The following is a 17,150-nucleotide window of genomic DNA, read 5'->3' on the forward strand; positions in this document are numbered from 1 at the left end:
CTCCCCCCCCCCCCCACTTTCAACAAAGCTTAAGGGCACCCTCGATGCCACGCTACAATTAGGACAACCTCCCCGACTCCATGAATGACGCTCGGATATCTGTCCTCTGCAAACCAGGGGCCCCTTAGACTCCACAAGGGACAGCTACCGGCAGATCTCCCTTTTAAATTCAGACTACAAAATCTTATCCATAATACAGGTGTTTCTTTTGGGTTAGATCGTGTAAAACTAAGTGTGTCGTTAAACCTGCCACTACCCGACACAGCCAACTAATAAGGTTTGTCACGTAAACAGAACATGCCAATTCGTTACTAGTACAGCACACCGGTGTTTTGGAGAGCAAATCCACAACATTTACAAGCTGAGTACGACGTTTCACCAGTGATTACAACTAGCTTCATCAGGCGACAAGCCAGATTTGTGGAGAAATCCTCCTGCTTCGATCCTTAAATAGAGGGATAGATGTGATGACGTCACTTGTGAGTCCTTCACGTGCCGGGGGGGGGGGGGGATTAATGAATACAAATAAGAGAATTGGGTTTCCCCTTTTTTTACAACGGGTATCCATTGCCGGTTGGGTTATTCATATGGGAACTACCATATCAATATGGTAATGTATGTGTAAGAGATCCTCGCAACATTTTTCATGTATGATATCTTTTTTTCAATAACATTGAAAATTGTAAAACATTTGAAAATTAAAAACTTTTACAATTTCTTTATTTTTTTACAAATTTTATAACATAAAATTCCGAGCAACAATTGTCCATCTTACCTTCCAGAGTTTTTTTTGCATTGCTGGCAGGTGAAATGAGGTGCCCAGGGTTTGTCTTGATCCCCGACAGGCATTCCGAAATATGCCTTGTAGGCCTCACACATCTTAGCAGATGATTCCATAGAGTACTTTTTCGCTCTTGTTATGATAAATTGGCCGCAGACATAGCAAAATGCGTCTGCCGGATGCTTGCAGCCTTTTGATGCCTTCTCAGAAAAATGCAGATATCTATCCATTTAGGCAGCTGGAACCAAACTGAACTGGTGGGCTTAAGGCATTATTTTATCCTTTTTGAGCCGGGACGGCTGGATTTTTCATCAGGGGGGGGGGGGTCATGTATTGCGAGCGTAAATGGGTTTGCTGCTGGGCTCTGGCCCAATCACACGGCCCGGAGTATTGGGGGGCGGAGCCCGGTATGGGGGGCGTGTGGGAGGGGCCGCCGTTCACCTCGGCTCCAATGGGAAGCGAGGTGAATGGAGGTGGAGCCAGCAGGGCAGTATGGGAAGGCTGGATCTGACGATTCGGAAGGAGAGGAGTCAGGGTCACGTGGGAGAGAGGATATCGAGGGGAGCCCGGAAGAGATCGGGGTCAGTTGTTTGAGTGAAGAAGCGGGACCACGTTGGGTGGCCGCCTGTATGTACTGTATACGACTATTTATACTGGTAGGAACCTCTGGTTACACCAACCCACAGGGGATTATTTTGTCCGTCGTGCATTCCATATATGGGAGGGGTGGGTGGGGCTGGGTGGGGAAGGCGGCCACGGCACTCAATCTTCTACATTTAAGCCGCCAATTCGTTGAGCCATCATTCGAGGCAAGGTCACTTCGGAATCGTATACAGCTCAGTGGGCCCTGCCCGGTCAAAATAAAACATTTAGTTGAGCACTGTACACATTTTTGCACAGGGCACTGTACACACATGTGCTGTATCAACTACCGACCTTGGGAGCTGCTGCTATACGAGGTTCGGTTCGTGTTTTGAAAAAAAAAACACCATTCCTCCTGGGTCGATAAAATAGGTACCGGTTTGTGGGGAAGCCAACGGTGCTTGTGTGTGTACGCCTATGTTAACCACGCAGTGTGTGTGTGTACACCTATGTTAACTATGCTCTGTGTGTGTACACCTTTGTTAACTACACTGTGTGTACACCTATGTTAACCACACTGTGTACATCTATGTTAACCAAATGCTAACGTTGGCTCAACGTTGCATGTGTACTGAGTTTGAATGAAAATGTTGTTTTCTCGATGGAGTAACTTCTGCCCTTTTATATTTTTCAACGGTTTTACTTCACTTGATTCCTCTGTCGTGGTCAAATCTTGTAATACAAATTTACTCTACAGTAGAACCTCGGAGATCGAACGCCCCAGAACTCTAACAATTCGGTGATCGAACAAAATGCTCGAACATTTTTTGCCCCAGACATCGAACAAAAATTCGGAGGTCGAACAACTGGAAAGAACCTGTTTGGGCCGAGATGCGTAGCCAGGGCGACCGAGACAAAGGCGATTGACCCAGTTTACGCATAGCTCTCGCCCAGTGCAGACCCGCAAAACATCGTTCTGTTAACTTTTGTAGAAAATCATCCAGATAAGGCAGGAGCCAGCAAAGCAGGCGATTTTTTATAATGATAATGCATTGAGTCGTTTCAGAAACATCTTAAAGCTGAGGCAGAAACAATCCTCTCTTGACCAGTTTTTAGTAAAAAGGCCCTCAAGTGAATCAGTTAGTGCTAGAAAAAAGGCAAAGAAAGAACCCCAGAAGGGCAGTTACCCAAAGTTTTTATGGAGGGGAACTCCCCTTCCAAGCAACACTGACACCTCCTCCTCCCCTCGTCACCACCTTTCACTCAAGCCATCCACTTTCCTTACTACAGGTAAAGTGAAGTTCAATGTTAATTTATTCCATTACTGGTAGGAACCTCCTGGTTACACCAGCTCACAGGGGATTATTGTTTCCATCGTGCAGGGAGGGGCTGGGTGGGGTGGGGAGGGGTTGGGTGGGGTGGGGAGGGGTTGGTTGGGGAGGGTGGGGCTGGGTGGGGAGGGGAGGGTGGGGAAGGGCTAGGTGGGGAGGGTGGGAGGGGTGGGGCTGGGTGAGGAGGGGCTGGTCACCCCGTGGTGCCCTTATAAAACTCAACGTTTAACCTACTCACGCCGGCTTGTGCCCGCCCTCACAGTCGGGCATATGTGCAGAATACACCACGCCGCCGTTGACCCTGGCCATGGACCGAGCAACCCAACGTTCCTACCAGCTCCCTCTGCAGAAATGTGTTATTACTGAAAAGTTCTAGAATGTTCTAGAAGTTACTCCAAGTTTACTCAGCACTGAATCTATCTGTAATATTCTAGAAATAACACTTAATACCCAGGAACAACAACAAACATGTGTTACACAGTGTATATAATCAACGTACATTATGCGTGCACATTATGCATACTCATTGTTCTTGTATCGCCTAGCAGTACATGTTATTGTCTGCGTACAGGTGATCCGCAATGATGTATGGGTGACCCTTTATAGGCATGCATTTAAACAATGTATAATTGTTTAAATGCATGACCTGTATAACAGACACTCGTCTTAAAATTCTATCCCAATGTAGCAGGGCCCTCCTGAAAAAGGGTGCTTATGACTCAGTCTGGCTTCCAGACTGAGTCATAAGCACGTAGCAATTTTCTTTTCAGTCGGGCTTTTGTGGTTCGAGGGCGTTTCCAGCCACTGCGACGCAGAGCGGTCGAGCGAGTTCGCCTCTTCTCTCCCTGCACCAGAGCAGCAAACTCGGGCGAGGGCGCGACCCCAGGCAGCGATGGAGAATGTGGTGGCAGCCAACGCCGAGTTCGCCATCGACGTCTTCAAGACGCTGGGTGCAAGGGAGGCCGGTGGCAATGTCTTCTTCTCCCCGCTCAGCATCTCCGCGGCGCTGTCCATGGTGCTGCTCGGCGCCAGGGGACAAACGTCTGAGCAAATGTCCAAGGTAACAACAACAACATACAAACAAACAACAACAGCAGCAGCAGCAAAAAATATCCACGTCGCTTGCAACGGCGCGCTCACCCCCGGGCAACGTGATACAAGAAACCCGCTCGCATTGGGGCATTGAACGCTGTGGGTTAGTCGGCGTTTTGATTCACTTCGCGTCTGCACCTGGTCTCTCCTGTGTCGAGTTCTGTCGAGTGCAGGGTGGTCCAAGATGTATCGTGACACCCATTCATCGTTGCTTTAAAACGTAATGTTTTAGCGTGCGTACCAATCGGGGTGTGGAATGTGTAATGTGAGCAATGTAACTTTTTAAAGTGTCATTGTTAGATATTTCACAGCAATACTTTGGAAGATCTTTCGCGATTTGTTTTCTGGTTTGTGGTCTTTCGTGAGCCCATGCGCCCACGACAAGACGTTCTTCCATAGCATTTGAACTCACGACAGGCATCTCAAATAAGTAAAGGTTAATTTAAAACAGAAATGAATCAACAAAGGGAGGGAAAAAATGTTATTAGTCAATTAAGTACATAGCACATATATAAACACACAAAATACTCGTGGTGCTGTCGTACATTATCGGGTCATTTCACTACAGTACTTCCTTGTGTTGTACAGGTTAAGCCTCGAGGCAATGGTGGCGTGTTCACGTGTTTAAGTGGGGTCTCATGCCGAGAATCGCTGCGTGCAAATTGTGTCACTGTCTTGTAATCCAGCGCATGGACACGTATCACAGGTGAGCGAGGCCACTGTCGTGAAGAAGATGCATTTTGTTTTTATTTTGGAGGAAAAGGGCCAATTGCACTGAGGGGAAACGCCCATCGTCTCGTCAGGGTGGGAGGGGTGACCGACAACACTCACTAACTCATGCAGATTGAGCAATACTCTACCTTCAGTATGAAATGGTAAGAATTATGGTTTTACCCTTTCTGGAATGAAAACAGGTGTTAAGATATTCTTGCTTCTTTCGGTAAAGTCACGTAGAAGGGAAATAATAAAATAATACAAATATAAAACAATAAAAATTCTCACGACGATGTTTTATATTTATTTTATTTTATTATTTCCCTTCTACGTGACTTTACCGAAAGAACCAAGAATATTAATCCCTGCATTAACGAAAGCTTTAAATCAGGTGTTAAGATGTTCAGACACCAAAGAGAAAACTTTTTGCAAGGAATCGTGCCTGCATTTACCACACATGGTACTTATGGTGAACATGCATTCCAATATGCTCTGGTAATGTGTGCATTTGCTTTGAAACTGATTAGCCTACACCAGAGACAGCCTTCTTTATGGCCTAGTCTCACCAGGGTCAGACCAGAGAACGCCCAAAGGCGAACAGCATTGTCTTGGAAACAATCAGTTTCAAAGACAATGCATATATAATTTTAGACTTCAAACTTTCGTGACTGTATGAATTCATATTCCTGGTTCTTTCGGTAGTCACGTAAATAGAAAACAAAAAAGAAATAGATGAAAATTTAATAAAAATAATAAGATAACATAAAAATATTCAAATAAAAAAAATAATAAAAGTCTTTACCCTGGATAGTCCCCCCCACCCCCCGTTAAAATAGGTGGCAGTGCCCCTGGTTGCACAAATGCGGATATAACACAGCCATTGCCAATAATACAACTAAGACAATGCGAATGGAATGAAAATTGTATCCTTGAATCATGTCCCCGATTCACGACAATACATAGCAAATCGCTTGTGGTGTGAATCATCATGTGCCCGCCCATCGGAATGCCCATCAGGGCTACACGTAGCCGGCTCTGGTCGCTGCGAGCCATCCCATCATGTGTGAGTCATCCCGTCATGTGTGAGTCATCCCGTCATGTGTGAGTCATCCCGTCATGTGTGAGTCATCTTGTCATGTGTGAGTCATCCGGCGGAGGTCCATGCCACGCCTGCAAGGAAACCGGCTTCACCAAGGATGTTTTGATTCCTCAAAGAAAGTGTGTCAACGTATTCGTGCCTGTGTCCATGTGCTTTGCTTGTAGGCGCTTTGCTTTGAAGGAGTGAGCGATGTTCACGAAGCTTTCAAGAGTCTGCTCGGCACTTTGAAATCTCCCGGGGCAGGCTGCGTCCTGCGCGTCGCCAACCGCCTCTACGGCGAGAAGTCCTTCAGCTTCCTCAAGGTGATTAGAGAGAGAGACATTTTTAACCTAAAGGGCCGTCCATAAATGACGTCACGCACCTAGGGCGGGGGGCGTCAGACATTTGTGACGATGTGCGACGAGGGGGGGGGGTTGAGAAATGTGTCCTCACGTAAAAATGCGCAACTTTAAATAAATATAGACGACACGTTCTATTTAATTAAATAGACTTTTTAATAAATGTTTTCTCCTACAACATCAGAGTGCAGCGCCACATTAAATACGCACTACAATGACATGTTTTATTTTGGGGGGGGGGGGGGGGCAGAGCTTTGTGACGTCATATTTGAGGGGGGGTCTGACTTTTTGTGACGCCGTGTGACGATGGGGAGGGGGGGGTCAAAAATCGTCCAAAATCGCGTGACGTCATTTATGGACGGCCCCTAATGTAAAAACGTGATGTATGTACGTACATACATTGAACTTCTTTCGCACCGTACGTAGCCAACCGTGCTAACCGGAGGTGCGGGGGAAGGACAACAAACTTAACACAAAACAGTTCTAATGAAATTCGTCTTCAATCTAGATTTAAAACTTAAACATTCGGCATGTTTGTTTTCCGCCTACAAATGTATCTTGCGGTAAATGTGTTGCTATGGCTCTCTGCTTCAAGGGTTTCTAGGTGTGGCTCAGACGTTCTATGAGGCCGAGTTCCTCAAGGTGATGAGAGAGACACAGAGAGAGAGGAGACGTGTTTAATCCGATGGAGAAAAGTGTCGCGCACCGAAACATTTCGCACGATGTTTTTATTTTTTTACTTCTCCGAAAGTATTTTATGAACAAGATGATTCAAGGTACACAACACAGAGAGGATATGAAAGGAGGCTGACACCAGCACATCCGCACATTACAGACTACAGTGCAATGGAGACCCGTCTATACCGCACGTTGCAATAAACTCTCCAACCCCCTGGTGTCTTCCTGAGATTTGATACCCACGTCGGCGAAGGGGTTAAAGGGGGAAAGAGTGGGGAGGGGCTTAAATGCCCGAATCAATGCTCTCAAGAATCAGTGCCCACTAAGCTTCCTCCCTGCCCATAGTTTTGCACTTAGAGGCTCGAGAGCGTGCGCTTTCCAGTTGGCTATAATGATGCGTTTGATGTTTTCTTTTTTACAAATGCATCTTTGATGTAAAAAAAACCTCCCCGTGTCAATGTCTCTGTCTCTCACTCTCCCCTTTAGGGATTTCTGCAAGCGACTCAGAAGTTTTATGATGCCAAGTTGGCTGCCGTGGACTTCACGAAATCATTTGAGGGTGTGCGGAAGAAAATCAACGCCTGGGTGGAAGAAAAGACTGAAGGTGAAGGGCACATTCGCTCCTCTTTTCGAAGGCTCGCGTAGGGGCAGCTGCCTGCAATACAGCACTTTGGAGACTATTCACGCGGTGGCAGGAGAGTAAATGGGTTGTAAACTTGTTTTTGCACCCCTTAAGTACTGTAATAGTGTGTGCATGTTGAACTTCTTTCCCACCGTACGTAGCCAACCCGTGCTAATCGGAGGTGCGGGCAGAGGGGGGGGCAACAAACTTAACACAACAAGCAGTTTTCGTGACTGCAGGGATCCATACTCTTTGTTTCTTTCGGTAAAGTCACGTAGGTATAAAACAAAAGAAATTAAATCACGACGTTTCGGGCGCAACACAAGCGTCCGTCATCAGCAGTTGTTTCTCGCTGTGGTTGTCCCATCTGATGACGGACGCTTGTGTTGCGCCAGAAACGTCGAGATTTTATTTATTGTTTTATATCTACGTGACTTTACCGAAAGAACGAAAGAGTACAACAAGCAGTTTTAAAGAAAGTGCATAGCTCCAGTGGCTTCCTAATAAGGAAGAGCGTTCCAACCGGCCGCAGAAGGGCGTCTGAAAGCGCACGATGCTGTGACCGTCTTTGTCCGATGGCCCAGCCAAATGCCGCTTGCGAGGATGACCGGAGTGTCGCGTGATGGTTCGTGCTCCTTAACGAGATCAGCGAGGTGTTGGGGTTCATTTGTGGCGAGCGCTTTTGTGTGGAAAAGGTGCGACCTTCTAATGCATGCGTTGGGCAAACGAAAGGCAATTCAGCTCGGCGAGCACCGGACGGACCCGATCGGATGTTGCAATTCCCATCACAACACGGGTACTGCAACATCCGATCATACCCTCCTTGCATATGGGGGTTTTCTCTGGGTACTCCCATTTCTTTGCACACGTGATGCTTCTAAAAGGGAAGTGTTCAAATACCCCAATGTAGAAGCAGACTGAAATATTGTTTAGAATCTTAAATTTGTCTATATAAATGGATGACTTTTGTGTTAGTTTAAAGTTGTCACTTAAGTGTTATGTTTAACTCAATGGTGCACGCTTTTCCATCCTAGGGAAAATCAAGGATCTTCTGGAAGAGGGAACTTTGGATGTCATGACTCGACTCGTGATTGTGAACGCTGTTTACTTCAAAGGGAAATGGACCAAAAAGTTTAACTCGCAAAATACCACTCAGTGCAAATTTCATCTCAACCAGGTAACTGTAAACACGTTGTTTTTGTTTTTATCCGCGATGAGATTGTCGTCAAATTTAATGTGGATTGTTTTTGTAATTTTTTTTTTATATGTAGCTGGGTTGTAATGTTTAAGTAATGTGAATACTGTATAATGTATGGACACTATCAATAAGTTCTCGATTTAATGTACTGTACATGTTTGTATGACAAATGCACTAGAATGAAAAGATCTTATTTTCGACTTGCCCACCAATGAAATAATATTGAAATAGACAAAGCAATAATATATTGGTTATATAATATGCATAACGGATTTGTACACTGAAAAGTAACCGTGTTAAATTGCATTGCCTGTCTGACTTAAGATACAAATATTGGTCGTGTATTAAACATTTTTTCTTCATTTTATGATGTAACACTGATGTACCGCTTGGAGACATGGCTGTTTATTTATCTGATGAACTTTTAAACACTGACGTGCAGTACGAACTTTAAATGTACATTCCCAAGAAGACTTGGCCCTCTTTATTGGTTACAATGGTGGAACCATATATGCACAATGGGGAAATAACCAGTGATGTGTTATACTTTTCTTACACAGCGAGAGACAAAGCAAGTGCAGATGATGTCCCAAAAGAACACGTTTCAACATGGCTTTGTCCAGAACATGAACTTAAATGTTCTGGAGCTTCCGTATGTGGGAAATGCGCTGAGCATGATTATTCTGCTACCAGCTGCCATCGAGGATGAAACTAACGGTTTGGAAAAGGTAATTTCCTTCACAAATGCACACACTGCATCGTTTCAATTTCAAAATACACTGCAGTTTAAGTGCACTTCGGAATTATGCTAATATTAGTTCTAATCCCCGTTAATGCTTTGAAGCTATCCAAGTGTACATTTTTACGTGAGCTTACATTTGAATAAATATTGTAATATGACAGGACTAGATACAACAGCTGTGATGCTTCCATGATTTAATGGGATGGCGGAAGTGGAAACGATTTTTTTTTTACAAATATTACATAGAAAACAGGGGGAACATAGACACAGAGTAGGGAGAGAGGGGGGGTAGAGAGAGAGAGAGAGGGGGTAGATAGCTAGAGAGGGAAGGGGTAAGAAGGAGGAGAGCAGAGCGTGAAGTCTTTTGTGAAATCTTTCATTTAAAAATGGGGGGGGGGAGCACATTAAGCAAAGCATTGAAACAAAACCCGAAATGATGAACGAAGCAAAGTGCCGACTACACCGAGCATCTTCTTGTTTCCTCTGATCGTAAAAAAAAGAGGCGAGTTTCTCAAATCCCCCACCCTCTCTATCTCTGCAACCAGCGGTAGCGTGCTTGCTGCTTGTTGCCGAGTCGCGCGGTTCGTGTCCTGGCATTCCGCCCCGGTTATTACTGTGCGTGCAATTGATCATACACACGCGCCGGTTGCTTCGCAGTGGGAGGTCAGAGATAGTATGTTGTCCTTCCCCCCCCCCCTGCCCGCTGAGCACCTCCGATGCGCATCACGTTTGGCGACGTACGGTGCAAAAGAAGTTCAACATACATGCATATGCACGTGACGTCATTCGAAAAGAGCAGGCAGTTGTGGTTTGGCGTAGCGGTTCAAAAAAAATGCCCACAAATGACACAATTGGGATTTACACGGAGCAATCATCGCCTCCTTCTGTCAGATAAATTCCCCACTTGCAGGCCCGTGCTAAGCCACCTTGTGTCACACCAGGGGACAGCTTCCATCGGAGGGGGGGGGGGGGTCCCCCTTTTGACCAAAAAATAAAGCTGTGCTTCGAGACGTTGCTTTACGTTAATGGGCGCTGTATAAAAAGCATGCTCATTATGAGAAATAGGGTGAAGGTGTGGGTACATGCAACGTCCCTCGAGATATCTGGCCAGTATGGAAGAGCAGGTTAAAATATCCTCCAGAGGGGTTCTACAGATGTCCCTGTGGCGATGGCCGTTCTGCCAGCAGTAACGTGAGCAAGCAATTGCAGGAATGTACCTTTGCATCTCGGTTCGGTGTGAGTTTTTACAGTCGCCGTTTGCCCTCGCCGTAAATGTTCACCGAGCATTGCCTACTCGGCCACTTTTCGTTTCAACCGCGTCTCTTTCGTTCTCGCAATGAACGGATCAGCTGGAGAGGGAGCTGAACATTCAGAACCTTCAAGCGTGGACATCGCCCACGACGATGCACTCTGGGGACGTTTTGCTGCACCTCCCACGCTTCCGCCTGGAGCAAAGCTACACCCTCAATAAGCCACTGTCGGACCTCGGCATGGGAGACCTCTTCTCGCCGCTCACTGCCGACTTGTCGGGCATGGACGGAAACCGTGACCTGTTCGTTTCGCACGTGGCCCACCGCGCCTTTGTCGAAGTGAATGAAGAAGGGACGGAGGCGGCTGCCGCCACAGCGGTCACGATGAAACTGAGGTGTGCCATGCCCACGCAGCCACCCTTTAAATTTTGCGCCGATCACCCATTCGTCTTCTTCATTCGTGACAACCGCAACGGTAGCGTTCTCTTCTTGGGTCGCTACACGTCTCCCTGATGCACGCCGAGGCTCCAATTCTATACGGTAGAAACCCCTCCTCTTAACGACGGTAATTGATTCCACGGAACCGGTCGTCTAGTGATTTGGTCGTTAAGCGAGTGTAGAACTATACGTTAAATGATGAATTTGTTCCGAACAGCATCGAATGTAAACAATGCTCCCACGCTCATGAATGGATGTCGCTGATTGGCCGAGGCCTGGTAACTTTACACTACACTATACACTACTATACTATACACTATACATTGGGCTCTACGGAGGCCCATCGTTAAGCAATTAGTCGTTAACAGGGGTGGTCGATAAGAGGGGTTCTACTCTACACTACTATACACTACACTACGACACACTACACTATACACTACATTACTATACACTACACTACGCTACACATTGGGTTCTATGGAGGCCCGTCGTTAAGCGATTAGTCGTTAACAGGGGTTCTACTGTATATATTTCAAGGTCTATTGGCACGTTAAAATGCGTTAATGGTATTGGGACAGTTTTGGTTTATGGGACACGTTGGTTTTATAAGGTGGGTTTCACTACCTTAATCTGCAACAAAAGTCTACGCCACCCGGCTGAATGATATACACAGAGCGTAATATCACATTGCAGTGTCGTAAAGTGGAAATATTTCAATTGCTTTCTGGAATTGTGTTGATAGTAATATTTTTTATTATTGATTATCAAATCGATGCACAGCAGCAATCGGCTTTCAATCAACAACAAAAAATCGCCTAAACTCTTTGTAATCAAAAAAAGTTTTGCTGGCTGGCTTTTTGCCTGGATACCCGGCTCAAGTGGACATGTGTGACTGTAATGTAACGACGCACATCTGCGTGATTACATCACCTATATGTGACATTGTGGTGAACGAATAGACAATCACGTACAAAATGAGAGAGGGATCAATGGACAATCACATCTAAAGAACGTATAATTTTTCTCGTTGAAACAAAAATAAAACACGAAATCATTGCAAACGGATGCATCAGACAACATTACAAGTAATAGTTGACTCGAGTGCTCTTTAAATATTATCGACGTGAAGCACCTGGGTCACAATCGTAATACAAATTTCAAGCAGCAATTGTCCCGCAAGAGCCAGCAATAGCTATAGGGTATCTACAACGCCTAATTATTCTTTTTAATAAACAATGGGGAATGGTCTTCTTGGTTCTTTCGGTAAAGTCACGTAGAAGGGAAGTAATAAAATAATAAAAATTAAACATAATAAAATAATTCTCACGACGTTTCGGCCACAACGCAAGCAGCCGTCCTCAGGTGACGACCAGGTCTGTCGGGGAGACAGCATCTGAATGAAACACCACCACGCTTGGAGCGTATATTTAAGCTGGGTTGGAAGGGGGGAAGGGCGCCTTGACAAAATAATTTGCATATCAAGAAGAATTTAGCATATTTATGGGAAATGCAGGTATGTGATTAGTACTACTTGTGAAATGCGTAGGAGGTTTGGCGGGGGGTTTCAAAGTCATATCATGCCCGTGCATTATGCAGGATTAGCAGCATCAAAGGGAGGGGATAGGGGTAGCATTAATAAAGGGAATGAATGTTAATAGTACGTAGCTGCAGTAACTAAACAACCACGTAAAAAAACTAAAGTATAAACTACATAGTATCATCAGTATACTAAATATACTCTCCAATAAGCTGAGCTACTAACAGTAAGTAATACATTACAATTCTATGTCGCAAAAAATATAATATGCTTCCAGCTAAACTGTTTTCCCTTACATCACACGGGTCTACCCCGTACTATATGCTGCCATAGACAAACCCAACATTAAATTATATACTGTATTACTATACACCACCTTAGAATAATATATAGTGTAATATTACACTATGTATTATTCTATCCACCCTACTTTACCGAAAGAACCAAGAAGATGAATCCCTGCAGTCACAAAAGCTTTAAATCGAAAAGAAAAAATGGGGAATGGCTCACCTACTCTCAAACAGTGCAGCTATGAATGTTAAAAGATAAGAAACGAGATCAAATGTAACTTCTAACAGCCATGGCAAACATGGCACGCCGCTTGTCTTAACAGTGCTAAAATTACTATTTCTTGCTGGCCTTAAAAGATGCCTTCCAACACGTTCCTTCGGAGTGGGCAGGTAGGAACTTGGTTGAACGGCGCATTCGTGCGATCCGTGTCACGCGGCGCAAGCTGCGTGGGGCGCGCGGCGCGTCACGTGGTGCTGAGCCCGCCCGAAGCGCTCTGTGAAATACAAATCGAGGGCGTGGCTATGCACGACAGACAGACAAATAATCCCTGGTGGGCAGTGTGGAACTGTTGTTCCTATCTGTATTATTGACGCTTGCAGGTGGTTATGCCTAATTTTTGTGGTGTTATTTGAATGATTATTGCATGTGGTTTTAACACAAGTTTATACATTATGAATGTATAAAGTTCATTAACAGCCCGAGTTGAACTGTTGTCGCGTGTGCATTCTTGTCGGGGTTTTTTGGTGAAAATATTTCTGACGTCTGCATCGCTCGTGATGGGGATAATTGCAAAGCTTGCTTCAACAATTTTCCTCCATGGCTCTTGTGTGAATTGTCTTCAAATTGCACCCACCATACCACTGGCTCCCTTCCCTCCGTTGTCCACAACGGCACCCCTAAAAAAACCTTTTTATTGCAACATACCAATCAACAACACTGCCTTAAAATAAATAAATATAATCAACTATTTCAGCAATAGCCCTTCTCATAACACAGTGTTCATTATAGTTGGAGAATGCACGTTACACCATTTAGCCTGCTGAGTATATGTATTTTTTTACATTGTATGATGACCAGTTTTTTTATAGCATATGCATAGTTTACCTAATAGCTACAGATCAGATTGGATACCTGGTGAGGGTTTGGTCCATCTTGGACAAAAAGTGTTGTTTATGTAGTCCACACAGCCACTCTCGCAAGCAACGGCCACCTCCGACACAAACTCATGAGTCCAAGTGAGGCAGAGATTTCGTTCCCCCCCTCCCCCCTCAACAGTATTAAATAAACCTCCCAGCGCCAAATAACCGTAACCTGAAATGTGTTGATCAAACAACGGCTGCTCATCGACAAAACCCGGCGTGTCTCGTTCAAGTTGTATCAGAACGGAAGTCGCCCGAAGCTATCACCAGGCACCAACTCGTCCTTATCGAAGCATTTAACATTTGGGTTACAAAAACCACCCTGACATCCTTGAAGAATCGTGAGGCCCCTCATTCACCCTCTGGCATAACTCCCTATTCTCTCTCCATATTCGCCCGAGTAGCTTCAGAACACCTGAGTCTGAAACTGAGGACTAGGGAAGGGGCGTTCACCCAGATCTGGGGCCCCCTCGTGAATGCCACTCCAGAGACCCCGAGTTTACTCGACTCCACTTGACATGAGACGGACCCCCCCACCCATTTCCCTCTTCCCTCCCCAAAGAGAAGGGATCTGACGCAGCACGTCCCACGTAATGCTACGTTGCTACGCGTCCACGTTGGATGTCTGTCCGAGCCACCTGTCCCGCTATGGATCAATAAAACAGACTTTACAACAAAACGACGTCGGGAGGTTTAAGTTAAGAAGTCTCTCCAACCTCAGTTCCACTTTTGAGTCCAGTCCCGAAGAGGTCTATGAGCCTGGCACGGCGAAGAGCCAGTGAACTGCTTTTTGCGTTTAGTTTGTAGTCTTACCTCACCACCGATTAGTAAGGTTGGCTACGTACGGTGCGAAAAAAGTTCAACACGCATGCACAGGCGGACCCCCATGAGTCGACGGATGTCTTCGAGCTCCGAAACTTCAAAGAGACGCTGCAGGGTGTCTCACGGGACTCTCTCTTTGCCGGTTCGCTATCGGCCAGTCGCGTCGCCTCCTGCAAGTCGAGCGGTCGTAGTTCGATAGCCACCTCTGCTGCGTCTCTCAACAACGAGGTCTCTCTCGGTTGACATGGAACCTGGCGGGCCAGGGGGTCAAGGCGACTGTCCTGTCACACTCGGCGGAGTCCCTCGGCAAGCCCACATCGCACAACGTACACAAAGGTGGTGGTGGTGTCGAAATGTGGCTATGTGGCTTTGGGGCCGTCCATAAATGATGTCACGCACGGGGGGGGGGGGTCAGACATTTGGGACGATGTGTGACGTCGGGGGGGGGGGGGGTTAAGAAATGTGACTTCACATCAAAATGCACAACTTTAAATAAATATAGACAACACGTTCTACTTAATTAAATAAACTTTTTAATAAATGTTTTCTCTTACAACATCAGAGTGCAGCGCCTCATTAAATACGCACTACAAAGACAATAGTTTAAATCGATTTGAAGCATGTTTTATTTGTTTTGGGAGGGGAGGGCAGAGCTTTGTGACGTCATGTTTGAGAAGGGTCTGACTTTTTGTGACGCCGTGTGACAAGGGCGGGGGGGTCAAAAATCGTCCAAAATCGCGTGACCTCATTTATGGACGGCCCCTTTACTGGCTGCCCAGGAAGAGCTTGGGCATCGTGGCAATCGCAGTGGTGAAGATGATCTATCCACCCGTTACCTAGAGAGCGGTGTTCTTCACACATTTTCAGGGCGGGGGTTGGGGTGGCGGGGCCACTTTCGCCGATGAGACATCACCAGTGTGAGGGCCGCCCACACATTATTTTAAACTCTTGTTGGGTTTGACAGCAGCACGATGATGATGCGGGAGGGGTGTCACGTGTTGTGTATTTGTCGGGGGGCTGCACATCAGGAGCCGCCGGTAACCCGCGGGCCTTGCGATGAAGAGCACCGCTGGAGACAAAGTGGAAACTCTTCAAGACTCTTAGTTCTTTCGGTAAAGTCACGTAGGTAAAAAAATTAAATAAAAATTTATAAAAATAAAATAATAAAAATCACGTCGTTTCGGAGGCAACACAAGTCTCCGTCATCAGGTGGCTGTGACGGTCCAAGCTGATGACGGAGACTTGTGTCGCCTCCAAAACGTCGTGATTTTTATTATTTTATTTTTATTAATTTTAATTTCATTTTTTACCGACGTGACTTTACCGAAACAACTAAGAGTATGAATGCTTGCAGTCACGAAAGCTTCAAATCTAGAACTCTTCAAGAGGTGAAGCACTGTTTAACACGGAGGCGGCTTTCGCGACCAATACTACCCATAATAAGAGGTGTTTTGGGTTAGATCGCGTAAATATAAAATGTCGTTACACCCGCTACAGCCAATTAGTAAAGTGTTTGTCACGTAAACAGAACATGCCAATTCGTCACTAGTTCAGCACACCTGTGTTTGGAGAGTAAACCCACAACATTTAAAATCCGAGTACGTTTCACCGTTAATTACAACCAGCCTCATCAGGCGACAGCCAGAGTTGTGTTGAAATTATCTTCATGTTTCGTTCTTAAAGAGGGATAAATGTGATGTCACTTGTGAGCCTATCAGATGCGAAGCCCAGGGGGGGTTGATTAATGCATCAATATAAATTAGAATGAATATATTATTAGTTAGGTTACTCACAGTGAATCAACATACATATGTTAACCATGCATGCATATTATGCATGCACATTATGTATGTAAATTCTTCCGTTTTTGGCTGCAAAAATCGCAAGTTGTTATTGGCGCCATTTCGGCACGTTTTGTTCACGTGAAACCCCTTTCGAATTTGGCCGTGTCGTATGGTGGCGGGTTTAACGACACATTTATATTTACGCGACCTAAACCGAAATGGGCATTTATGCTGTCCTTCCACTATTCCGAGTGTCGCTCTCGCTTAACCGCTGGGGGGGGGCATGCCCCTCTTTTTTGGTCCGTCTCCCGGCCCCCTAATCAGACCAACTTATTTCAAGCTCTGTATAAAAGGGGACCAGCCAGGCCTCGAACTCCTTCTCTTTTCCCTTAAGCTTATGACTCAGGCGCTCCATGCCCGCATGCGCTAGAAGTTGTACTCTGCCACTGTTGACATGAAGGGGGCTCACGATCCTTCCAGTGGTCCAGTATGGTCTCCCTGGCTATGACAGGTTTCAGACACCACAGTGGGAGGGGGGGGTCTCTTCTACCGGCGGGGAGAGATCTGTGCCACGCGAGTCATTAACAAAGCTCGTGATCGTATGGTAAAGTTTCGCAACGTCTGGGCAGAGCCAGAAGGCGGAGGGGATATGTACTATGCCCCGGGGGGGATGACAAAAAGTTTTAAAGCATGTTGCACAAACACCCCACAT

The 17,150-nt window shown here is 45.8% G+C and overlaps 2 protein-coding genes across 4 annotated transcripts in view; one reads left to right on the forward strand and one right to left on the reverse strand.

Moving 5' to 3' along the window:
• LOC144735177 (carbonic anhydrase 2-like) overlaps positions 1–17,150 on the reverse strand; it is a 527,023-nt gene that overhangs the window by 460,957 nt on the left and 48,916 nt on the right. The window lies entirely within an intron of this gene.
• On the forward strand, positions 1,288–13,400 carry LOC144735208 (leukocyte elastase inhibitor-like). Of its 3 annotated transcripts, none has more exons than XM_078617682.1 (7): positions 1,288–1,362; positions 3,554–3,754; positions 5,764–5,901; positions 7,102–7,219; positions 8,272–8,414; positions 8,996–9,163; positions 10,527–13,400. In XM_078617682.1, exons 2-7 carry the CDS (start codon positions 3,587–3,589, stop codon positions 10,938–10,940), a joined length of 1,149 nt encoding a protein of 382 aa, XP_078473808.1. In that variant the 5' UTR covers positions 1,288–1,362; positions 3,554–3,586; the 3' UTR covers positions 10,941–13,400. The 3 variants fall into 3 exon arrangements, with proteins under 3 accessions (XP_078473808.1, XP_078473807.1, XP_078473806.1); XM_078617681.1 differs by having other exon boundaries at positions 1,317–1,362; positions 3,549–3,754; XM_078617680.1 differs by having other exon boundaries at positions 1,329–1,437; positions 3,549–3,754.

This window comes from Lampetra planeri, chromosome 54, assembly GCF_965212315.1.
Source record: "Lampetra planeri chromosome 54, kcLamPlan1.2.h2, whole genome shotgun sequence".
Taxonomy (NCBI): Eukaryota; Metazoa; Chordata; class Hyperoartia; order Petromyzontiformes; family Petromyzontidae; genus Lampetra; species Lampetra planeri.